Below are 26,485 nucleotides of genomic sequence, written 5' to 3'. Positions count from 1 at the left end.
CTAGAACTACTACTACAATGTAATGGTGTGTGTGTGTGTGTGTGTGTGTGTGTGTGTGTGTGTGTGTGTGTGCAGGAAGGGAAAAGCATGGATCATCTTTCGCGTTCTGACTGTGTTTACAGCGCGTGCGCACGCACGCACGCACACGCACACGCACACGCACACGCACACACACACACACACACACTTCTGGCAGACAGTGTGAGTAAGTGAGTAAAGTCACACCAAAACAGTTCCTACTAGAACTACTACTACAATCTAATGGTGTGTGTGCAGGAAGGGAAAAGCATGGATCATCTTTCGCGTTCTGTCTGTGTTTACATCCCCCCCCCCAACACACACACACACACACACACACACACACACACACACACACACACACACACACACACACACACACACACACACACACACACACACACACACACACACACACACACACACACACACACACACACACACACACACGTTACAAACATTACTTTTCACATAAATGGGGTAAAAATAAACTGCGTTCCAGTGGATTCAGTGTATAGTTGCTTTTTAGTGACAAGATCTTGTAAATGCTTTGCTTCAATATTTATCAAACCCACTCACACACACACTGTGTGAGCACACACACACACACACACACACACACACACACACACACACACACACACACACACACACACACACACACACACACACACACACACACACACACACACACACACACACACACACACACACACACACACACACACACACACGACCCACTGTGTTTATCAAACCCACTCACACACACACGACCCACTGTGTGAGCGTGACCCACTGTGTGAGATTGTGAGAATGGATTTATTTTTCTTTTTGAGTGGTGCAACCACTCCTATAGACAGCTTTGTGTGTCCCCGGGTCCCTGCGTCCCTGGCTGCCTTTGTCCATCCGTCCGAGCACGAAAATAGCGTTTGGTTGGTTTTCACCACCAAGTGTCACTGTTATGCAGCCTAATACACACAAACACACATTAATTGTCATATTAATCGCGTTCCTGGGGGTCTGGAACGTCTGGGGACCCCCACATGCACGCGTGCATGCGTGCCAAAAAACATTCAAAAATAGCAGCTTGTATATCTGCTGTTTTTGAATAGCCAAACGTATACACGGATAGAGTGGTGGAAACGATTGTGACACTGTTAACACATTTAGCTGCGGACCCCCTGGACCCCCCCCCCCTCCAAGGACCCCACTTTGAGAAGCACTGGTCTAGTGTTGTGTAAAAAGGAGTCAGTATTTTGACCTTTGGGTTATAAGAAGGAACAGTCATGAGTCATGTGATGACTCACGGAGGCAGTAGTGGTCGTCTGGTCTTGGTAAAACACAGTCTGGTCTGACTGACACAGAGAGGCTTTCTACACAGCAGCTTTACTAATAGTTGCTTTATCTTTGTCTTAAACATTTAGATCCTATCGCTGTAGTGTAGACAAACAATGTGGTGTTTGCAATTGAATCAATCATACTTTTTTCACAATAGCCAATAGTGTTGGTTTTTGTGCACGTGTGGTGGCTGTGCACTGCACTGCACTGCACTGCACCGCACCGCACCGCACCGCACCGTACCGCACCGCACCGTACCGTACCGTACCGTACCGCACCGCACCGCACCGCACCGCACCGCACCGCACCGCACCGCACTGCACTGTACTGTACTGTACTGTACTGCACTGCACTGTACTGTACTGCACCGCACTGCACAGTACACAAGTATTTTTTGATTTTTATTAAGGATCCCCATTAGCTGGTGCCATAGCAACCAGCTAGTCTTCCTGGGGTCCACATAAGAATAAACATTACAGTAGACATACAATTACAAATACACATTTGTTAAAAAGTCAGTATTCAACTTACATTAGTTCGGATAAAATAAAAATTGCTAAGATTACAAGTGAGAGCGTGAAAAAAAAAAAAAACTAATAACACACAACACTTCACTGTATCAAATGGAATTTAAGATGCTTTTTAAACGTTAATTTACTATAAATGCAACAGAGGTTTCGAGGCAGGTTATTCCAAAGTGACAATGATCTATAAATAAATGATCTCTTTAGAAATGTATATTTTGGGCGAGGTAACACAAGCTGCCCATTACTGGAACCTCTAGTGTCATGATCATGCACAGTATTACTAAAAACAATCTGTGAATTTATGAAAACAGTACAAAACAGTTGTACTACTCATGGCTGTTTTGAACAACACAAGAGTATTAAAAAACCTATTCTCAACTGTAAGCCAGGAGAGGCAGGCATGCATACAACTCACATTTGTTCTGAGAGGGCAACCCATTACCAACCGTGCGGCCCTGTTCTGGACAACCTGGAGCTTCCTCAGGTCACCACTAGCAGCAGATGACCATACAGTGGAGCAGTAGTCAAGATGACATAAAACTAGACTGTGAACTATCTGACGTAAAAGGGGACGGGCAACAAAAGAACAACATTTCCTTGCAATACCAATAGCTCTCCCCATTTTTAGAACAATATAGTTAATGTGGTGTGACCATCACTCCAAGGAGTTTAGTACTTTCAACTTGTTGAACTGTAGAATTGCCCAGGTTTAAAACAAGCTTTGGGCTTGTAGATAACCTGTGCCTTGTACCCAGTACCATACATTTAGTCTTTGAGATGTTAAGGGCAAGTCTATTACATACTACCCATTCATGCACAACTTTTAGTTCTCTGCTCAAGACCTCATTGGGCTTTAAAATGATTTCCAATATCACCTGCCTTAGTGAGAACAAATCCATTTGATTCGACAAAAGGTGTGCACACAGTTGACTTTCGACCGATAATATAATTTAAAACATTCCATAATTGTTTGCTATCATGTCTCACATCATGTAACCTTTGTTTAAAATAGTCCCTTTTTTGTCTCCACCAGGCCGAAGGCATGGGGAGAGAGTATGTTTTGCACTCCGTCCGTGTGTCCGTGTGTGTGTGTGTGTCCGTCCGTCCTTCCGTCCGTCTGTTACCAGCTAATCTCCGGCACCGTTAACCCGGTCGATGCCAAACTTTGCACACATACTCCCTGGATGCCAACGATGAACCTCTGCCCCACATTTTCCAGAACGGCCTGTTATAGCGCCACCATGAGGCAGATTTTCACATTTTTTACCTAAAACTGCACCGATCTGCGTGAAACGTTGCATGCACACTCCCTAGAGGCCAAGGACAAACCGTTGACCTGCATTTTCCGCATCTGCCTTTTATAGCGCCACCAGGAGGCCGACTTTTGTAAAACACATTTTTTTATATTACTCCTCCAGATTCTGTCCAAAAATCTCACAAATCGTTACACACTATCTCTATGGTCATGTGCTCAAGTCGGATCTGTCCGATATTTCAGATTCCATCCTAATTGGCTATAATTAGCTTTCACAGTTTGCAAGATTGCCCCGTTTTGAACAAAAGCCTCAAATCATGAACGCAGCATGCAATTTACGTGAAATCTTTCACACATTTTCTTACTAGGCTGAGGAATATATCCCACCCTTTTCACATTGGCCTGTTATAGCGCCACCAACAGGTTGATTTTTGCAAAACACATTTTTGGAACAAAATGCCTCAAAAACATGTTTAAATTAATCCTAAACATTTTGCCAAACATCTCACACAGTCCTATCCTCCTGGTGGAGACCTGTGCCCAGAAGGGCACTTTTTCTAGTTTCACCTTATTTAGTTTTGTGACTTGATTGCGTAAGGAACAATATTTATGTCTGTCATCAATTGATCCAGAAATCACTGAGGATTTTTTGGCCCTGTCTCTTTCTGTCATTAGGGTTCTGAGACCTATTTTTGACTGTAAACTTTTGTAAAGGAGCATATTTGTTCACAACACTCATGTCGACATAAATAAATCCAGTGCAGCTTCATGGTCATCCTCGCTACACACCATGTCCCAATTTACACTTGTTATTTCATCAATAAATTAATCTTCATTAAATCATTTATAGGACCGCGTTAAAATAATTTTAGCTTTAGGCTTAGGTATCTTGAACTATGAACTGGTGGGCGTGTCCACATAAAAACATTTTAACAACTATTGTACAAAAAAACTCTTCCTCCTTATATAATATTACCTGATGATCATGTTTTAGGTTGGGAAAAAAATCACGCCACTCCATCTTTAAGTTAATCTGAACTCAGTGAACTCATCAGTACAGCTATTCTTTTGCAGACTACTTCCTTTGAACCCCCAGACACAATGTATACATGTACATCCAGGATATACAGTATATCCTGAGTACATCTTAAATGTGTCACCAGTTCTACCACAACGCCCATGCATGCACACGCACAGCTTGTTTTACGGTTTCCGCATCCCCTCTACTCCGGATAGCTCGAAGACTCGCAAGTCGCAAACCTGAAAATAAATACCTTCTGGGGGGGATGGTTTGGGGGGGTCATCTCTACTGACCAAAGGGGGTCCCGACTAAAGCCCTACCCATGCCAGCATTCCACACAAACCTTCTCTGGGGGTCCCTGGGGGTCTGGAGGTCCCTGGGGGTCTGGGGGTCCCTGGCACAAAGTATTTTCAGATGAGTATCCGAGGTCAATTAGGCTACATATAATTTATTTTATTTTAGGGCGTCCTTTTTTAACAAACATTAAAATGAGAATCAATGCACACAACTATTTTCAGTCATTTGGATTCCATAGAAGCCAGCACGTCTTCTATTGCAGCGGTTCTCAACCCGTGGGTCGCGACCCTTCGGGGGGTCGCCAAATTATTTTAGGGGGTCCCCAAATTATTTAAAAAAATAATAAAAAATAAATAAATAAAAGATTTTTTTTTTAAATTTATTTTCACGATTTTTCAAAAATAGCAGACCTACAAGCTCGTAGCGCGCCACTCGGTGGCGCGCTATGAGCTTGTAGATCTGCTATTTTTCAATAGCTAAATTATAACAATGCTTAAAACACAAAAAGGGGTTCCCGCCCAAAATGGTTTAAGGTTATTGTAGCAGTCAATTTATATTGGGGGTCGGGAGGGGGCGGGGCGGGGGTCCCGAGACATTGCCAAAGCATTTCCGGGGGTCCCCGGCCAAAAACGTTGAGAACCCCTGTTCTATTGAAGTGCATGTCGCGCAACGCACAAAGCCAATCTACAAGCTCTCAACGCGTCTCAACGGGCAGTGGCGCAAGAGGTAGAGCAGCCTTTTTGGAACTGCGAGGTTCCCGGTTCGATCCCAGTGTTAGTGTCCTTGAGCAAGACACTGAACCCCGAGTTGCTCCCGATGAGCAGGTTGGTGTCTTGCATGGTTTCCTCCACCACCGGTGTATGAATGTGTGTGAATGTAATGTACAATCTATGTAAAGCTCCTTGGATAAAAGCGCTGTATAAATGCACCATTTACGGTTGAAGAGGAGGAGGAGGAGGAGATGAAGGGCACAGGGGACAGGAGGAGACAGAGGACAGATAGATAGAGGGGCTGACGGAGGAGGGGCCAACAGAGTAAATAAACCAAGACCGGGAAGTGTTGAGTCCTCACACAGGACGTGGTTTGATGTGTGTGTGTGTGTGTGTGTGTGTGTGTGTGTGTGTGTGTGTGTGTGTGTGTGTGTGTGTGTGTGTGTGTGTGTGTGTGTGTGTGTGTTTATCAAATCCAGCTGGCTCCCATTTGCCCAGGAATGAGTCTGCACCTCTCAGAGGCCCAAGCCTGCCTGCCCCGCTTTGAAGGACTCTGTGTGTGTGTGTGTGTGTGTGTGTGTGTGTGTGTGTGTGTGTGTGTGTGTGTGTGTGTGTGTGTGTGTGTGTGTGTGTGTGTGTGGCATAATGTGCATGTTGGTGTGTATAGATATATTATTAATGTATTATACAGAATATATACGTCTCTGGGTGTTTTATATATTCTCTGGTATACCAGGCGGTCGCGCTTCTAATGAAGCTGCTGTTATGCAAAGGACGCGCACGCACGCACGCACGCACGCACACGGTTTCACAAGCATGCACATAGACCCCTAAACAGTCCCAAGGGGTTTGGTTTTAACTGCTTCCAGATGCAGGTTCAGGACAGAGACATGAACACAGGCACACTCGCACGCACGCACACGCACACACGCGCACACACACACACACACACACACACACGCACACGGCCACTGCGTGGTTGCAGTCAGTCAGCAGAAGTATAACTCTGTTTAAAGTAATGAAGTGTCTGGATGAGAAATGACACGCCATAGAACGGATTACTGCACACAGACACACATGCATGCACTGACTGCACTGCTGCACTTACTGCACTCATCCCAATGCACTGCTGCACTGACTGCACTGCTGCACTGACTGCACTGCTGCACTGACTGCACTGCTGCACTGACTGCACTGCTGCACTGCTGCACTGACTGCACTGCTGCACTGCTGCACTGACTGCACTGCTGCACTGACTGCACTGCTGCACTGACTGCACTGCTGCACTGACTGCACTGCTGCACTGACTGCACTGACTGCACTGCTGCACTGACTGCACTGCTGCACTTAATGCACTCATCCCAATGCACTGCTGCACTGACTGCACTGCTGCACTGACTGCACTGCTGCACTGACTGCACTGCTGCACTGACTGCACTGCTGCACTGCTGCACTGACTGCACTGCTGCACTGCTGCACTGACTGCACTGCTGCACTGACTGCACTGCTGCACTGACTGCACTGCTGCACTGACTGCACTGCTGCACTGACTGCACTGACTGCACTGCTGCACTGACTGCACTGCTGCACTGACTGCACTGCTGCACTGACTGCACTGACTGCACTGCTGCACTGACTGCACTGCTGCACTGACTGCACTGCTGCACTGACTGCACTGCTGCACTGACTGCACTGCTGCACTGACTGCACTGCTGCACTTACCCCAATGCATGCACTGACGCACTGCTACTTAATGCAATAATCAATCTCAACACTTATGAATGAGTACCAGAACATACAATCATACATATGTGCCGTTTGAGAACTTCACATGTCCTGCCATTGACAGTTCAGTAGATTGTCAGAAACAGAACATCGTCAGTGAGAAAGGGGGGCATATTATGTCAAGGTGTTTATATGTTAATTCTATTCAGATTCCCTGAATAGATAAAGTTCCTCTGACACTTCTTTTCAGTAGCAAAGCAGTAGAATTAACATTAAAGGGGAAAACCACCCATTTTCAACATTTTATTATGTCATTAATATACCTTAGAGCTGTTGTTTCCTAGAACTGTAAGTATGAAAAAAATCATTAACATGGTGAAACACATCTTGATGACATCATCAAGATGTGTTTCACCATGTTAATGATTTTTTTCAGACCTCTAGTTCTAGGAAACACAGAATGGGGGGACTTTTTTATTATTTTATTAACAGCTCTAAGGTATATTAATGACATAGTAAAATGTTGAAAATGGGTGGAATGCCCCTTTAAGGGCATTTCAAACGGGAAGCGAGGAACGCACTCGTTGTTGCCTATAGATCAACGACAGGTCTGCTCCAGGTCTGCTCCAGGTCTGCTCCAGGTCTGCTCCAGGTCTGCTCCAGGTCTGCTCCAGGTCTGCTCCAGAAGGGCGCAACAACGCAAGCGTAAAAAAAAAAGCTAAACAGAATGCAGGTCTGGTGAGTCGCGGGCATGTGCACGAAACAAGCAAACGTGCAACAAATTCACGGGACCGCGCTCACATAAACGCTTGCGTTGTCGCACCGCGACTGCTCCGCGCAAAAACGCAGGTCTCATTGGAAATGAACTATAGGCGCGTTAAATCGCTTCACGTTTGAAAGGCCCTTTAGGCTAATCAGTGAATAAAACCTGCAAGGAAAACATGTATTTTCAGAAAACCTCCAGGAAAAGATCAGGAAATCACAGAGAGTTGGAACGGTACATCTGTAGAGCTACACATTTTGGGTTAACCACATAATATCACATTTAAAGCATTGATCCGGGATCAGAATGAAGACTTTATAGGAACATAAAACTCAAATATGTATCTCTCTGTGTGTGTGTGTGTGTGTGTGTGTGTGTGTGTGTGTGTGTGTGTGTGTGTGTGTGTGTGTCTCTCTCTCTCCAGATGTAGCCCATACCCAGAAGTCCCTCATACCCAGGTCAAAGGTCACCTCAGAGGGGTTGCTAGGCGACGGCGGGGACAATGGCAACAACAACAACAGCCTCTCACAGCCAGACCTGGCAACCACGAGCACCAGTATCACCTGTGAGTGCACGCACACACGCACGCACACGCACGCAATACACACACACTAGCCTGGGCAGCATTCCTTTTCGGGTTCATGATCCGGTCTGGAGCGGATGATATCGTTACGTCATGTTGTAGTTATTGTTTTGTAGTCATCAGGCCGGAACGATCAATCTGGAACTTCCTTTCCTTCAAACCGATTTCTCCCAATAAATGCAGGCTACGAGAAAACGAGGCACACTTTTATTTTTATTTTATTGCTCGAGCCGAGACCGAGTGTGGGAGGGGGTCGAGTCCGAGTCGAGACCAAGACCAGATTTTGTTATTTTTTTAGGTACAGAAAACACTGCGAGAGCAGGCAGGCGGGTCATCTGCACTCCCTTTCTTAACAAGATAACTGTCTATAAGCACCAAGATAACTGTCTATAAGCACCAAGATAACTGTCTATAAGCACCAAGATAACTGTCTAGAAGCACCAAGATAACTGTCTAGAACCACCAAGATAACTGTCTATAAGCACCAAGATAACTGTCTATAAGCACCAAGATAACTGTCTAGAAGCACCAAGATAACTGTCTAGAAGCACCAAGATAACTGTCGAAGCACCAAGATAACTGTCTAGAAGCACCAAGATAACTGTCTAGAACCACCAAGATAACTGTCTATAAGCACCAAGATAACTGTCTATAAGCACCAAGATAACTGTCTAGAAGCACCAAGATAACTGTCTATAAGCACCAAGATAACTGTCTATAAGCACCAAGATAACTGTCTAGAAGCACCAAGATAACTGTCTATAAGCACCAAGATAACTGTCTAGAAGCACCAAGATAACTGTCTAGAAGCACCAAGATAACTGTCTAGAAGCACCAAGATAACTGTCTAGAAGCACCAAGATAACTGTCTATAAGCACCAAGATAACTGTCTATAAGCACCAAGATAACTGTCTATAAGCACCAAGATAACTGTCTATAAGCACCAAGATAACTGTCTATAAGCACTAGGGCTGACCTCGATTAGTCGAATAGTCGACTAATCGATCGGAACGGGTCTCAGTCGACTGACAACCTCTCAGTCGATGTTCACCAAAAAAAAAAAACAGTCGGGACGATTTTTTTCTTTTGGGCCGGGTGGAAAACCCCTCCGTTATAATGGTATGCTCCCAGTCCCCGCACCGCAGCATCGGGGAACACTCTGGGCAGCCAGAGTAAAGGCTGGGAGGGACCGAGCCGAGGGAGGCTACTGTACTGTAGCCTACATGTTGTTTATGCTCCGGAGTCCAGACCCATGCAGTTTAATAATATACAGTCACAACAGAATGCACTAGAGTTCTCATCGGGCCCGAAATTTGAAGCCCGGCACGGCCCGGCCCTAACTGGTTCAGCCCGAAGCTCGGCCCGACCCTAAAGATTTCCATAATGTTAGGCCCGAAGCCCGATGAAGCCCGGGAAAAAAAAGAAAAAAGAACGCCACTTTAATGCATGGCCAGCGCAGCGGCGTGCTCCGTCAGTGGTTCAGTGCGTGTCTGTGTGAGAGTGAGAAAGGAGTTCAATGGACTTATCGCCGAAATAAAGGATTTATGTAGCTCACGTTAGACTGTTAATGTACCATTTCCATATCATTCTAATGGATTCCATTTCCAGTGGTGGTGAGTAGCTCCCCTTAGTTTCCTCTGAAGTGAAGCAGCTATGTCCAAGACCCCAAGTATCGTCCCCGTTGCGTTCGGTGTCCAAAAGAACAAACATAGCCTACAAAGTTTACAAACCATCCACGCACCCGCTCATGGCGTGTCTCGACAGCTTAGAGATCTGTTATTTTAAATCGGGCACATATAACGAGGAGCGCCGCCGCACTGAGGGACGGCGGTTATAATACTAATAATTTTGTAAATCAAATAGCCTGTAGCCTGCAGTGGACTGTAACATTGCGTGGTCATCATACACTACAGAATTATATGGAACGGTTGGTGACTATATGACGTTGATTAGCTGGCCTAATGATTAGGTTATTCATTTCATCGCAGCCAGCTGGGTTTAACGAGATGGCTCAGTGCAACTGTGCAACTGTTTTCGTCATGTTGCAGTCACACGATAGCTGAATCAGATATCGTGTGATAATCCGATTGATTTATAAAACATTTAGCATATGAACTGAAGCTCATTTGGTGCGCCGCAAACCAGAGGCCAGCCAGCGGTATAAACAACCACCCCACCGTTCACTTCTCTCTGCTCATGCCTGCGCACTGTGCGCAGTCAGTAATCCAAGCCCCCTGCCTCCACTCCTCCGTCTTCCTCCTGTCACAATTAAGTGAAGCCCTCTTTATAATAAATACATACTTGTAGGCAGTATAGCCTACACATTACACAAATAACAGAATTGCTATTTTTATTATAATAACATTCTTGAAAAAAGGAGAAAGAGAAAGAAAAAAGAAAAAATCACGGAAAATCACAGAGCCCGAGGCTCGGCCCGGCCCGACTAATTAGCATAATGTTTTGGGCCCGGCCCGGCCCGAAAATTTCGGGCCGGGTCGGGCCGGGCCGGGTTCGGGCAGAAAATGAGAACTCTAGAATGCACACTGCTGTCTCGTGTCTCATCACAATCCCAATGCGCCACCCGTGAAGTCGGGGGGAAAATAAAAAACAGGCTGCTAGTGTTAGTGTAGGGTCGGGGATCGTTAGCTTAGCGCGTAGCTACTGATTCAACCCACTGATTGAACTTCATCTCCGCCTGTAATCTAGGTTATTTTTTTATTGACAACGTGAACGAACCCCGACACCAGCGCTGCAAAAATAGACAGATCTACAAGCTCTCAACGCGTAGCGAACGGCGCTGCAAAAACAGGCAGGACGCGATGCCTTGAGAGCTTGTGGATCAGCCTCCCCGACGGTGCGGGGAGGCAAGAGTTCTCCGGGGAGGAGGAGAAGTTACCAGGGCAGGCTACATGTTGCTGCGGCTAACAACACTGTCACCAGCCAGTGGTTGTGATGTTAGCTTGTCTTGCAGCTGCTTGTCCGTTCCAACTTCACTTCATCTCCACCTGTAACTTATTTTTTATTTTGTTACCCTGGCTGCGCAGCTGCGCTGCAAAAATAGACGGATCTACAAGCTCTCAACGCGTAGCGAACGGCGCTGCAAAAACAGGCAGGACGCGGCGCCTTAAGAGCTTATCGCCCAACCTTAATGCAAATGTGTTTTTGGGGGGGGGGGGGGGGGGGGGGGGTGCAGGGGGGTGTTCAGTCGACTATCAGTCGACTAACAGCAAATTTATTCATATTAATTTCGACTATACAAATCCTTAGTCGGGGACAGCCCTAATAAGCACCAAGATAACTGTCTATAAGCACCAAGATAACTGTCTAGAAGCACCAAGATAACTGTCTAGAAGCACCAAGATAACTGTCTAGAAGCACCAAGATAACTGTCTAGAAGCACCAAGATAACTGTCTAGAAGCACCAAGATAACTGTCTATAAGCACCAAGAGTTACGTTGCAGCGCAATATGGAAGAAGGAAATTGCGGGAGTTGACAGACTCCACATGTAGTAACGGATGGGTTATTCATTATTATTATGTGTTGTTGCACGCACGCACGCACGCACGCACGCACGCACGCACGCACGCACGCACGCACGCACACACACACACACACACACACACACACACACACACACACACACACACACACACACACACACACACACACACACACACACACACACACACACACACACACACACACACACACACACACAGTCAATTGAAGTCCCCCCGGCCCTGCGATGCGATACAAACATCCTCCACAGTCTATTGTGAAGTTGTGAACCAGTGGCACTGATGCGAGGTCCATGTTGTACGGCAGCTGCTTTAGCTGCGTTCACCAAGCGTAGTTGTGTGGCGTTTGCCCTGCGATAGGCGAGAGATGTATTTTTCGGGTTGTTGCCGGCGTGTTGTTGCTGGCGGTGGCTGTCATGGGTCCTTATTAGTGTAGTCTAGTCAACACAATGTGGTGGAGGGGGCTGAGGAGGGGGAGGGGGCGAGGGGGCTGAGGTAGAATGAGCTGGTGTGGAGCAGAGGCAGCGAGGTTGGACATTGAGGGGTTGTAAATCATCCCGGTCACGTGGTTCATGTAACGTGTGTGTCACTGTGAAGGCCGTAGACTACAATGCGCCATTGGACTGGCCCCATGAAGTGAACGGAGTTGGCGTAACTCAGCAAAGTGGTGACGATTTTGACGTAGGCTGGTGGTCTTGCGCAAGAATGTGTTCTTTCATAGAAATGGGTATTGTACTGTACAACAAGTAGTGCGTGATGTCTGGACAGGCATGCTGTTGGTGTTGTGCATGGTGAGATGTGTGCAAACGGTGTGGTTTGGTAGGAGAAGGCGGACAGAGGATGGGGTGTTGCGCTGGCTATTAGTGTGGCAGGATGTGAATGCAGGGCTCCTCATAATATGGGAATAATACACATATTTAATTGTAGTGACTCGTGACTCCAGTGGACTCGGTGGGGGAAGAGTCCCGGGTCCCTTGGTCCGAGACCGAGTCAGATTAAGGGCAAGACAGAGACGAGACCGAGTAAATTAAAATGTGGACTCGAGACGAGTCAAGGACTCGAGAACTACAACACTAGTTTTAACTGTAAAACAAGCATTTCTCTTGCGAGGACTGTAGGAAAATGGTCCTCTCAAAACGTACAATGTTCTCACATTCTACTCCACTTGTGGATAATTGGCACGCATGCACACACGCACACAAACACAGTAACACACACACACACACCACAGAGTCAAAGGAATCGCTGAGTGTTTCGGTTCCGTTACCGAACCCTGCGATGCGATGAGTCACACACGTTGTCTCGACCTTTAACAAATAATATGTACACACCCTTGAAGAAATATAGGTCAGATAATGGCAAGCCCATGCACACACGCACTGAACTAGAAATAATAACATATCACATGTTGGCTATAAGTAGGTTAGAGTTCTGAGCAGCATGTCTACACGCAACTCTCCTCAGCTGAAATTAAACACCTCCGTTTCCCTCTCCGCCTCCCATCTGTGAGCGTTTGGTCTGGTCTGGTCTGTTCTTCTGTCTCCATTGCTCTGGTCTGTCGAGAGGTGGGTGCGTGTGGAGGCAGTTGCCAGGACAACACAGTCATAGATAGTTTGGTGGAGTTTGGGCTTTTGAGCTCGATGGGCGAGGGTTCATGTGTTTGGTCCGACAGGCATTCGTCTGACACCCTATAGTTAGGTAAAGTTACCAAGTTGTGGCAAATCTGGGAAAAAAATGCTTACCACTAGCTTTCTTCACAGATGTGTTCATAAAGGTGTCTACTATCACAGAAAGAATTGTTCCAACCCAACTCCCCTGGGAAACTTTGTGACAGCTGCTGAAAGTTGGGGTACCATTATCAACCAATATAAGGCAAAACATTCCAAATTGCATTATACTTTAAGTAGCATGTGACATGTCAAACTAGGGGGTTTTCATGATGCTGAATTCATTCCAAGCATTAGTTTTGCACAGAAATTCTCCTTGGGCTAAATTCGGCCATAGCCACTTGCCCAAATGTGCCCAAATGTGCTGACCTCATCACATTTGTGATGACGGCTATGGGCATTTTTAGGCAAAGGAGTGTTTTTTGTGCAAAACTAATGCTTGCAATGGATTCAACATCATGAAAACCCCCTAGTTGACATGTCACATGCTACTTAAAGTATAATGAAATTTGGAATGTTTTGCCGTATATTGGTTGATAATGGTACCCCAACTTTCAGCAGCTGTCACAAAGTTTCCCAAGGGAGTTGGGTTGGAACAATTCTTTCTGTGATAGTAGACACCTTTATGAACACATCTGTGAAGAAAGCTAGTGGTAAACATTTTTTTCCTAGATTTTCCACAACTTAAGCCACGGGTGAGTTTTAACCAGTGGTGGAAAAAGTACTCAATTGTTTTACTTAAGTAAAAGTACCAATACTGCAATTTAGAACTACTTTGTAAAAGTACGGAATTGAAAATGTACTTGAGTAAAAGTACAAAAGTATCGCCATCAAAAAAGTACTAAAAGTAAAAGTACTCATTGTGCAGAATGTGCCATTTCACAAGTTCAAAATGCGTACAAAATCTATTGAAAATAGCAGATCTACAAGCTCACAATGCGAATTATATTCTGCAGTCAATAGTGAGACAGAGAGAAAGAGAGAGAGGCTATCATTAGTTTTGGAACTGGTCTACACCTCATCAGCAACATTCTCATGCAATAAACCTTTTTATAAATATATATTATTTTATAAACCTAACAATTTTCCTTGAAGCAGACGGTATCTTGTTACTCACATATTAGATCTATAGTCAAAATTGCCAATGACCTCCGACGTGAGCAAAGCTATGGTATCTGAAGTTCATCTCATTAGATGCGAGTATAACATACGACACAACGGAACCGCAATATTCTTATCAGCCTCCTGGAGAATGTATTGGCCCGTCTCTGGCCTCCAGTAGCGATACGTCTGCTGTCATTAAAATCAGCTGGGGGTGGGCCCTGATGATATCGCAAGTGGGCCCTTCAATAATTGGCAAAATACACATCACAAGATTTGAAAGATTATGCTAGAGTAATATAATATAACAATAATATAATGTAAGACCTTGAAAAATGTAAGTCATTCATTCATTCACTGTAAGGGTAAGAACGTAACATATCTACATCGTTGGTTCCAATGTAATCTCTCAAGACAGATTACATTTTGTTCATTTTCTGGCCAATCGGTTCACAGATTGGTTCCATTGCTACAAGCCAATCGATTGGTTGATCATTGAATGTAAACATGCTCACGGCCCACCCGATAGGATGCCCACTTAACACACCATCCAATCGCCAACAGCCCGGGTCCATTTGGTCCACTCTGTGTAAACATATTGCGTTTATCTGTGGGAACAGACCGTGAGGATGAATATCCATTATAATATTTAATAACTGGGGTCCCAGATATATACATATCCAATCAGGTGGGGTCTATGACCTAATAGAGGTCAAACTGGGGGTCCTTGAAATTAACCCAATCTGGGCGGGAACCCCTTTTGGTGTTTTAAGCATTATGTTATGCTTTAGCTGTTGAATTTTCTTTCGTCCTCAGGTATAAATGGGTTAAAAAAGAAAAGTTGAGAATGACTATAGGCCTGAAATCATAAATAAATGAAACAAGATGAAAGGCTTGAACTGTTGACTTGTCTTTAACAACATTATTACATAAATGATTACATGCTGCAGCTAATGGAAACACGCTGCAGCTTAAACAAGAAGAAAGTGAGCAGCAAGTCACTCTCTGCGACGCTTCCAGTCCCTTGAAACTAACTTTTTCATTTCATTTCGTCCAATTTACGTCCTCACCTTCGTCGTCAATGTTTGTGTTTACACAGACACTCAAAGCTGGCCATTCATTGTCAATGGCATTCAATGTTTGTGTTAACACAATGTTTGTCACTGTTTGCACAAACCCTCACAGCTGGACATAGGAGGGGCTGGCACCCCTCAAAAAAGTAGATGACGTGCACGCTGCGTTGCTGCCACTCAAGTGACTACTGGCCAATCACAGCGCGTCTTTTCCGGGACTTATCAATTCAATACAAATGAGCGTTATTGGCCTGAGAAAACAAACGTTTACATTGCCTGTCTGATTGGCCTACCGAACGTCCAATCCCCTTCCGTTACAGAAGCTTGGTAAGCTTCCGCTTGTGCTTCCGCTTGTGCTTGACTCCATGTTGCCTTTACTCTACACGCCCCAGAGCCAGAGGAGGCGTCTACCTTTATATGTATATGTGTGTATATGTGTATGTGTGTCACTATTACTGTGAGCTCTAGTTCCCGGAACCCTGGACCAGTCATGGGCGTCGCACGCGCACAGTCGCACACGCACAGTCGCACACGCACAGTCGCACATGCACAGGCACACACACACAAACATGTTATCATCACAGCTAGTTTGTGGTAACTCAATAGCCAGGCGTTACAGTCAGGAAGTGGCTTATACGCAGAGCGTGTGCGTGTGAACTGTGGGCGTGCGTGCGTGCGTGCACGTCTGTCTGTCTACCTGTCCTCATTTGTGTGCACTAGGGTTTTGTGTGTATTTTGGTCGGATCCCACATTCCCCTCTCTCTCTCTCACTCTACAATCACATGCAGAATAACTTTGCAGAATAACTTTCTGACTCTCGCTCTCTCCCCCCCCTGACTTTGTTTCTTCAGTTTTTTGGTACATTTTTACATCCCTATAAAATCCCTGCACTCCACCACGCTGCTCCACCACGCTGCTCCACCACGCTGCTCCATATGCTGTTAGAGCTAGAGAGAGTTACGCAACACCACGCCTTCACGGACAAAATGTACAGCCATGTACTGATCCTCTCTCCGTGTGTGTGTGTGTGTGTGTGTGTGTGTGTGTGTGTGTGTGTGTGTGTGTGTGTGTGTGTGTGTGTGTGTGCACACGCGCACGTCAAACGCCTCCTCCATCCATCCCTTCTTCCTTCTGTACTTTTAACCACCGATACAGCATTCTGGGAGCGAACATGGGGCGAAAAATAGCAAATGTATGCCGTGAGCCGAGTATATTTACAAGTCTACACGATTAGAGAATGTTAATTTGATCAACGTTTGCCTGTTATCTCTCCTAATGGTATACCAACATCAATACAGCATGGAATTGTGGACACACACTTATCCAACGACAATAAAATATGCTTTAGTTTTGTGTCTGAGAGCCTAAATCCCATCACTAGACTTGTCTAGATATGTCTTTGTTGCGTTGTTGCGTACAGAGGTATTATATCCGTGTCCGCGGTCCCGCGGGACGTCATCGTCACAACCAGCCAGCCGCCATTAGCTCATCAGAGCTATTTGCGGACGCTGGCGCAGTGCGACGTTAGCTAGCTTGTTATCCAACCTTCACGTCAGCTGTGCTGCGGAGACTTTACAGGTTATAAACAGGCTGTGACTCAGGTCTGTGGCCGCCTTGCCATGTCCACTTCATATAAGTAACTTTGGACCTTTTCTGCTTGTAAATATTGGGGGGGTTGACATTAAGGTCTCAGAGGCTCTTGCCCGTAAATTAAATCAAATGAGTGTTAAATAGAGTTGCTAACTGTTGGTGACTGAGTGGCAACAGTTACTTTGAAAATCTGAATGAGCACTGCTGTTATACTTTAGCATTATGTCATGTTATTTCATGAATATATATTGTTTAGAATGTTTAAAAAAATCTTCCAAATATTCAAATTTTTAAGTTTTTGTTGTTCTCATGTGGCCTATAATGATAATAACAATAGTCGCTTCCTTTGGGCTGGTGCTTTCCCAGACCCGGTTGCTTTTTTCTCTCACATAATTTGGCAACTCTGGTCTGCGGTGAGGTCATTGTGGCGTGACGTACGTACACGAAGGTGTCAGCCTGCGTGTGTGTGTGTGTGTGTGTGTGTGTGTGTGTGTGTGTGTGTGTGTGTGTGTGTGTGTGTGTGTGTGTGTGTGTGTGTGTGTGTGTGTGTGTGTGCGTGTGAGGAAACAGAAGCCATTCCTCAGCCCAGATGCTGTGTCTCACATTGATGACATCATGCCTGTAACATGTGTCTGGCTTTGGGCCTGTGATAAGCTGTCTGAGAACCATATGTGTTAACACTGTGTGCGTGCGTGCGTGCGTGCGTGCGTGCGTGCGTGCGTGCGTGCGTGCGTGCGTGCGTGCGTGCCTGCGTGCGTGCCTGCGTGCGTGCGTGCGTGCGTGCGTGCGTAATGTTTACTATGCATTTGTATGTGTCTGCTATGGCTGTCACGATTAATCACAATTAATTGTCACATAAATAACTGAGATGAACAATTTAATTATATATTTTCTCACTAAACATTTGAACGTAAATTTGTATTTCCAAATTGCACAGGGCAGATATGACAAATACAAGTATACAAAGAAATCATTGACACAATTTTTTTCCCTTGTTTGTATGGACATTTTTCAAAATGGAAAACGATTGACGATTATTGAAACATAATTGTGACTATTGTGACAGGCCTATAGTGTCTGCGTGCGTGCGTGCGCGCGCGTGCGTGCGCGCGTGCCTGCGTGTGTGCGTGTGTGTGTGTCAGAGACGGATGTCAGAATGATGGGGTGTGTGTGCGTGTGTGAGGGAAATGCTGAGGTGGGTCTGGTGGTTGTCATTCATTAAAGGGGAGGGGCCGTGATGTCATTAAAGGGGAGGGGCCGTGAGTACTGCTGTAGTGGCTGGTGGGAAATGTAACAGGACCTCGATGACACTGCCTCTTAATTACACGCTGCGTTCTGCTGGCTGGCTCTCTCTCTCTCTCCCACTTTGAGAACCACTGGTTTACAAATAACTGTTGATTTTGTCAGCCAATTTTGATTTTAGTTTTAGTCATAGTCTCTTGAATAGTTTTAATTTAGTTTCAGTCACATTTTAGCCACCTGGAATGTTTTAGTGTTAGTCTAGTTTTTGTTGACTAAATATCATAAGATTTTAGTCAACTACATCTAGTTGGTTTAGTCCACTAAAGTTGCAGTGGGCAGAGAGAGTATACGTCCTTGAGGGACGCCTTACTCAGCAATTTTACACTCAGCTATTTTCATCATGCAACCAAGTGTAAAAATGACTTATACTGGATCTCTTGTCCACTAGCCCCGTCCTAACATTTTAGTCTAGTTTTAATTTGTTGACGAAATTGTCAATATATTTAGTCTTAGTCATCCATTTAGTTTTGGTCAGTGAAAACAGGTAGTCGACGAACATTCTTTATCATAGTTTTAGTCGACGAAATCAACACTGCTACAAATGTCAAGGCATGTTATAGACTCACATCCTATACAGAGCAGATGTGAATCGTCTTCAGAGTTACTCCACTTTGACCCAGCTATGTCCTTCACAGATCACTGCTTTCTTTCTGAGTAGTTTACAAAGGGACCTTTTTAGGGGCCGTGTCCACAGAAATGGCCCTTTGAGCTGGCAGTACTAGCGTGCCATGCACTTCTTACAAACACTGCACCACGTCTCTGTATCCCTGTGCGTGTGTGTACTGTAATCCACGTAACTCGAGAATCGTTCGCCCCACCAACTTCAAATTTGACACACGTGTTCCAAACCACCACAGGCCAGTCGTGTATCCGAGCGGCCTTGAGTCGGTCGCATACACGGTTGTCCAGAACCGGCACAAAAGGCTTTGGTCAGGCTCTGCCAGTGGACCAGTGGACCTAATGAGTCCCCTCACCTCTAGAATTCCCCCGCCATTGCATGCCAACCCCACACCTGCCATTTGATTACTTAGTAAAGACTAGTCCACTTTTCACAGTCAGTTTGCACTCTTCAGACACAGGCAGACAGATACAGAGGGTGCGTGTGTGTGTTGGGAGAGACGAGAGAGATTCATAAAGAGAGGGCGCTGCGCTCTCTTCAGCGCTGTGCTAATCATGTTCAAGGCAAATTGTAAATTGTAAATTGTAAGGCAGATATCTCGGGTTGAATTGCAGCCTGGTTAAAAGCACTCGGAGAAATTAATTAATTGGAAACAAATGGTTCGTATGTTCGCTCGAAAATTCCTGCCGAAGTTTGAGTCCTAAAAACAGGGCTAGGGTACAGCCTTACTAGGTTCCCAACTTGCATCGTTCCCAAGTAGGCCGGTGGCCGACAGGCACAAGTCTAGTCTACGGTAAAGAGGCACTGCGCTCCGGGGCAGTCAGGATGGGAACAGTTCAACTTTAGGAGCGGCTGCTCCTTTGATCCTCCCGGCTGTTATCCGACAACCCGGTAATTTACGACCACGCGTTGAATCGTTGCCACGACCACAAGAACTCCATGTTTACATTGTTTTATGCTACGCCCCTACATAGTATCCCATATGACTCAGACAAAACCATAAATAAACCTGATACGCTCATATATAGGCATGTCACTATGAGTCAGACATGCGATGCGAGAGTGCGGTGTAGCCCAGGGGTTCTCAACCCGTGGGTCGCGACCCCTCGGGGGGTCGCCAAATTATTTTAGGGGGTCCCCAAATTATTAAAAAAAAAAAAAAAAAAAATTAAAATGTATTTTCACGATTTTTCAAAAATAGCAGACCTACAAGCTCGTAGCGCGCCACTCGGTGGTGCGCTATGAGCTTGTAGATCTGCTATTTTTCAATAGCTAAATTATAACAATGCTTAAAACACCAAAAGGGGTTCCCGTCCAAAATGGTTTAAGGTTATTGTAGCAGTCAATTTATATTGGGGGTCGGGAGGGGGCGGGGCGGGGGTCCCGAGACATTGCCAAAGCATTTCCGGGGGTCCCCGGCCAAAAACGTTGAGAACCCCTGGTGTAGCCAACACTATCTCGGGACTCTTGGATCGCTGCCCAGTGCCCTCCACACTGGTCCTATCTAACAGTGTTGTTTACTACAGAGCCTTTGATATAGACAGAGTTACGCAAACTGCGTTCACTTCATGGGGCTTCAGTCCAATGGCGACTCGCCTACATAGACTTCTATTGAGAAAAAAAAAAAAAGAGAATGGGGACAACCAACTGGACCGGAAGTAGGCAGGAAATGCATTGGACTCAGGCAACAGCCCAGCTTTTTAATGATATTAAATCTCTTTATTTTAGATTGTTTTGTAGTAATAGTACAACATAAACATTAAAGAGACTTTAGTTGTTACTGTCCAATACTGCACACATGCTTAAAATAGCTCTTATTTGTGCCGCCCTCGTTGAAAACAATGTATTTCCAACACCAGCTTGTCTCAGTTCAGGGCTGCATGAACAGCGCTCGAGCGCTCGGTGTCTGCCCCCTCAATATCCTAACTCTTCTATTAGATGGCTCTGGTTAACTACCTCCACACTCCTATCTATACATCAGGGTCTAGAGCTCTACCTCCACGTCCTCCTCCTATCTATACATCAGGGTCTAGAGCTCTACCTCCACACCCTCCTCCTATCTAACATCAGGGTCTAGAGCTCTACCTCCACACCCTCCTCCTATCTAACATCAGAGTCTAGAGCTCTACCTCCACACCCTCCTCCTATCTAACATCAGAGTCTAGAGCTCTACCTCCACACCCTCCTCCTATCTAACATCAGGGTCTAGAGCTCTACCTCCACACCCTCCTCCTATCTAACATCAGGGTCTAGAGCTCTACCTCCACACCCTCCTCCTATCTAACATCAGAGTCTAGAGCTCTACCTCCACACCCTCCTCCTATCTAACATCAGGGTCTAGAGCTCTACCTCCACACCCTCCTCCTATCTAACATCAGAGTCTAGAGCTCTACCTCCACACCCTCCTCCTATCTAACATCAGGGTCTAGAGCTCTACCTCCACACCCTCCTCCTATCTAACATCAGGGTCTAGAGCTCTACCTCCACACCCTCCTCCTATCTAACATCAGGGTCTAGAGCTCTACCTCCACACCCTCCTCCTATCTAACATCAGGGTCTAGAGCTCTACCTCCACACCCTCCTCCTATCTAACATCAGGGTCTAGAGCTCTACCTCCACACCCTCCTCCTATCTAACATCAGGGTCTAGAGCTCTACCTCCACACCCTCCTCCTATCTAACATCAGGGTCTAGAGCTCTACCTCCACACTCCTCCTATCTAACATCAGAGTCTAGAGCTCTACCTCCACGCCCTCCTCCTATCTAACATCAGGGTCTAGAGCTCTACCTCCACACCCTCCTCCTATCTAACATCAGGGTCTAGAGCTCTACCTCCACACCCTCCTCCTATCTAACATCAGGGTCTAGAGCTCTACCTCCACACCCTCCTCCTATCTAACATCAGAGTCTAGAGCTCTACCTCCACACCCTCCTCCTATCTAACATCAGGGTCTAGAGCTCTACCTCCACACCCTCCTCCTATCTAACATCAGGGTCTAGAGCTCTACCTCCACACCCTCCTCCTATCTAACATCAGAGTCTAGAGCTCTACCTCCACACCCTCCTCCTATCTAAAATCAGGGTCTAGAGCTCTACCTCCACACCCTCCTCCTATCTAACATCAGAGTCTAGAGCTCTACCTCCACACCCTCCTCCTATCTAACATCAGAGTCTAGAGCTCTACCTCCACACCCTCCTCCTATCTAAAATCAGGGTCTAGAGCTCTACCTCCACACCCTCCTCCTATCTAACATCAGAGTCTAGAGCTCTACCTCCACGTCCTCCTCCTATCTAACATCAGAGTCTAGAGCTCTACCTCCACACCCTCCTCCTATCTAAAATCAGGGTCTAGAGCTCTACCTCCACACCCTCCTCCTATCTAAAATCAGAGTCTAGAGCTCTACCTCCACACCCTCCTCCTATCTAACATCAGGGTCTAGAGCTCTACCTCCACACCCTCCTCCTATCTAACATCAGGGTCTAGAGCTCTACCTCTACACCCTCCTCCTATCTAACATCAGAGTCTAGAGCTCTACCTCCACACCCTCCTCCTATCTAAAATCAGGGTCTAGAGCTCTACCTCCACACCCTCCTCCTATCTAACATCAGAGTCTAGAGCTCTACCTCCACGTCCTCCTCCTATCTAACATCAGAGTCTAGAGCTCTACCTCCACACCCTCCTCCTATCTAAAATCAGGGTCTAGAGCTCTACCTCCACACCCTCCTCCTATCTAACATCAGGGTCTAGAGCTCTACCTCCACACCCTCCTCCTATCTAACATCAGGGTCTAGAGCTCTACCTCCACACCCTCCTCCTATCTAACATCAGGGTCTAGAGCTCTACCTCCACACCCTCCTCCTATCTAACATCAGGGTCTAGAGCTCTACCTCCACGCCCTCCTCCTATCTAACATCAGAGTCTAGAGCTCTACCTCCACACCCTCCTCCTATCTAACATCAGGGTCTAGAGCTCTACCTCCACACCCTCCTCCTATCTAACATCAGGGTCTAGAGCTCTACCTCCACGCCCTCCTCCTATCTAACATCAGAGTCTAGAGCTCTACCTCCACACCCTCCTCCTATCTAACATCAGAGTCTAGAGCTCTACCTCCACGCCCTCCTCCTATCTAACATCAGGGTCTAGAGCTCTACCTCCACCCTCCTCCTATCTAACATCAGAGTCTAGAGCTCTACCTCCACACCCTCCTCCTATCTAACATCAGGGTCTAGAGCTCTACTTCCACACCCTCCTCCTATCTAACATCAGAGTCTAGAGCTCTACCTCCACACCCTCCTCCTATCTAACATCAGAGTCTAGAGCTCTACCTCCACCCTCCTCCTATCTAACATCAGGGTCTAGAGCTCTACTTCCACACCCTCCTCCTATCTAACATCAGAGTCTAGAGCTCTACCTCCACACCCTCCTCCTATCTAACATCAGAGTCTAGAGCTCTACCTCCACACCCTCCTCCTATCTAACATCAGGGTCTAGAGCTCTACCTCCACACCCTCCTCCTATCTAACATCAGGGTCTAGAGCTCTACCTCCACACCCTCCTCCTATCTAACATCAGAGTCTAGAGCTCTACCTCCACACCCTCCTCCTATCTAACATCAGAGTCTAGAGCTCTACCTCCACACCCTCCTCCTATCTAACATCAGGGTCTAGAGCTCTACCTCCACACCCTCCTCCTATCTAACATCAGAGTCTAGAGCTCTACCTCCACCCTCCTCCTATCTAACATCAGGGTCTAGAGCTCTACCTCCACACCCTCCTCCTATCTAACATCAGGGTCTAGAGCTCTACCTCCACACCCTCCTCCTATCTAACATCAGGGTCTAGAGCTCTACCTCCACACCCTCCTCCTATCTAACATCAGGGTCTAGAGCTCTACCTCCACACCCTCCTCCTATCTAACATCAGGGTCTAGAGCTCTACCTCCACACCCTCCTCCTATCTAACATCAGGGTCTAGAGCTCTACCTCCACGCCCTCCTCCTATCTAACATCAGGGTCTAGAGCTCTACCTCCACACCCTCCTCCTATCTAACATCAGAGTCTAGAGCTCTACCTCCACACCCTCCTCCTATCTAACATCAGAGTCTAGAGCTCTACCTCCACCCTCCTCCTATCTAACATCAGGGTCTAGAGCTCTACCTCCACACCCTCCTCCTATCTAACATCAGAGTCTAGAGCTCTACCTCCACCCTCCTCCTATCTAACATCAGGGTCTAGAGCTCTACCTCCACACCCTCCTCCTATCTAAAATCAGGGTCTAGAGCTCTACAGTGCAAGATTCCTGCTCGACATTATAGTGACATTATCCTCCACGCACGCACGCACGCACGCACGCACGCACGCACGCACGCACGCACGCACGCACGCACGCACGCACGCACGCACGCACGCACGCACGCACGCACGCACGCACGCACGCACGCACGCACACACGCACACACGCACGCACGAACATAACCACGCACATTTTACCGTCAATGAGGTGACACAGAGGTGAGTGGTATAGGCAGAGGCAAGCTTCCGTGGAGGGGGGGGGGGGGGGGGGGGGGGGGTGATGTCACAGGGGTCGTGTCAGGGGTGAGGGGTCATGAGTGGGTGAGTTGATCACAGAGCTGTAGCTCATCATGTCACACTCACTCACTCCGTCTTATCTCACTCCTTCTCTCTCTCCCAAAACGTAAAAAACACATGCTGTCCTCCTCCCTGACTGACGAGCTGGCTGCCTCTGAAAGGGGATATTATGTGGTGTGTTTGTGTAGTTTGTTTTGCCCTGCATACCCCCAGACAGAGCGCCTGGGAAATGTTGAAGCCGCCACACCACCACCCCTACTGGCCAAAGCTGGAACTGCAGGCGGGCAAAGTATACATGCACCAGCAAAAGAGGGTTTAACGGAGAGCGTTCAATTCAGGCGTATTCGTTCATGGATGTTAGCACTTCCGCATTTTGGACACCACATTTTGGTGTCACTATGACATGAAATCAAGGACAATTATAGAGCGTTCTTCCAGGTGCTTCAAACGCCACTGAGCAACTTCCATTGAATTTAATACAGTAGCTGTGGGCAGGGGTTGTCCGCCCTCTAGTTTATACAACTCTATGGTTTTGTTTTAATTATAATACTGAAGTACAGTAGAAGCTGATACATACAGGCCTACATTGTGAGGACGACACCTTTCAGGGTGAAATGTATTTGGGGAAATATTCAGCTGGGCTTTAATGTTAGACATTTAGAGGTTTGGTTTACGGGAGTTATGCCCGATATATGCTTACGAACCAGGAAATAGCCGGTGTGCATTTTGTTTGTGTGAGAGAGAGTCTGTGGAAGTGTCTGAAAAGCAGCCGTTCAACGTGTTGTTGCGTCCAGCCACAGTATGTGTGTGCGTGCGTGCGTGCGTGCGTGCGTGCGTGCGTGCGTGCGTGCGTGCGTGCGTGCGTGCGTGCGTGCGTGCGTGCAGCCACAGTGTTTACTAAATGAGTCACACGTAGGAACCGGTCGCAGCCGGACGGTGAGTTTCTATGGCGCCTTTATCCCAAAAAGAGTTCAGTCGGCCACATTTCGTCGAGATGACATCCATGTGGGCGACAGTGACTCAGGATGTTAGAGCGTCCCGCTTGGGGAACCGGAAGGCTCCCCATCAAATTCAATTCAATTCAATTCAATTCAATGGGCTTTTTTGCCATGAGAAAACATACGTTTACGGAATTCAGAATCTCCAATAAATGCAGGAATACACACTGATTAGTCTTTAGGGAGGTTGTGTTCCAAATGATATCCTATCACAGCAGCTCACAAATCTCTCTGCTGTGTTTGCACAATGATATTACTCCTCCAGATTCTGTCCAAAAATCTCACAAATCGTTACACACTATCTCTATGGTCATGTGCTCAAGTCGGATCTGTCCGAAATTTCATATTCCATCCTAATTGGCTATAATTGGCTTTCACAGTTTGCAAGATTGCCCCGTTTTGAACAAAAGCCTCAAATCATGAACGCAGCATGCAATTTACGTGAAATCTTTCACACATTTTCTTACTAGGCTGAGGAATATATCCCAGCCTTTTCACATTAGCCTGTTATAGCGCCACCAACAGGTTGATTTGTGTTCCTCAACAAAATGAAGAAAACTGTTGCAAAAAACAAACATGTTTATATTACTAAACATTTTGCCAAACATCTCACACAGTCCTATCTTCCTGGTGGAGACCTGTGTCCAGAAGGGCACTTTTTCTAGTTAGTCATGTTTTCAAAATCTCCGTGGATGATTGTAATCTGTGGGAAGTATGTGTTGTGTCTCTGATGTCCACTGTACCAAGGTACAGTGGACAGATGGTTAGGAAGTGTACCTTGGTTTCCACTT

The 26,485-nt window shown here is 46.4% G+C and overlaps 1 protein-coding gene across 1 annotated transcript in view; it reads left to right on the top strand.

The window, feature by feature from the left end:
* Positions 1-26,485, top strand: part of mdfi (MyoD family inhibitor) — a 75,572-nt gene that overhangs the window by 39,503 nt on the left and 9,584 nt on the right. The window contains exon 3 of the mRNA XM_079530924.1: positions 8,079-8,219. Coding sequence (XP_079387050.1) covers positions 8,079-8,219 — 141 coding nt within the window. The remainder of the gene's footprint in view (positions 1-8,078; positions 8,220-26,485) is intronic.

This window comes from Electrona antarctica (assembly GCF_951216825.1).
Source record: "Electrona antarctica genome assembly, contig: scaffold_153, whole genome shotgun sequence".
Taxonomy (NCBI): Eukaryota; Metazoa; Chordata; class Actinopteri; order Myctophiformes; family Myctophidae; genus Electrona; species Electrona antarctica.
This window is presented reverse-complemented; position numbering and strand designations above follow the sequence as displayed.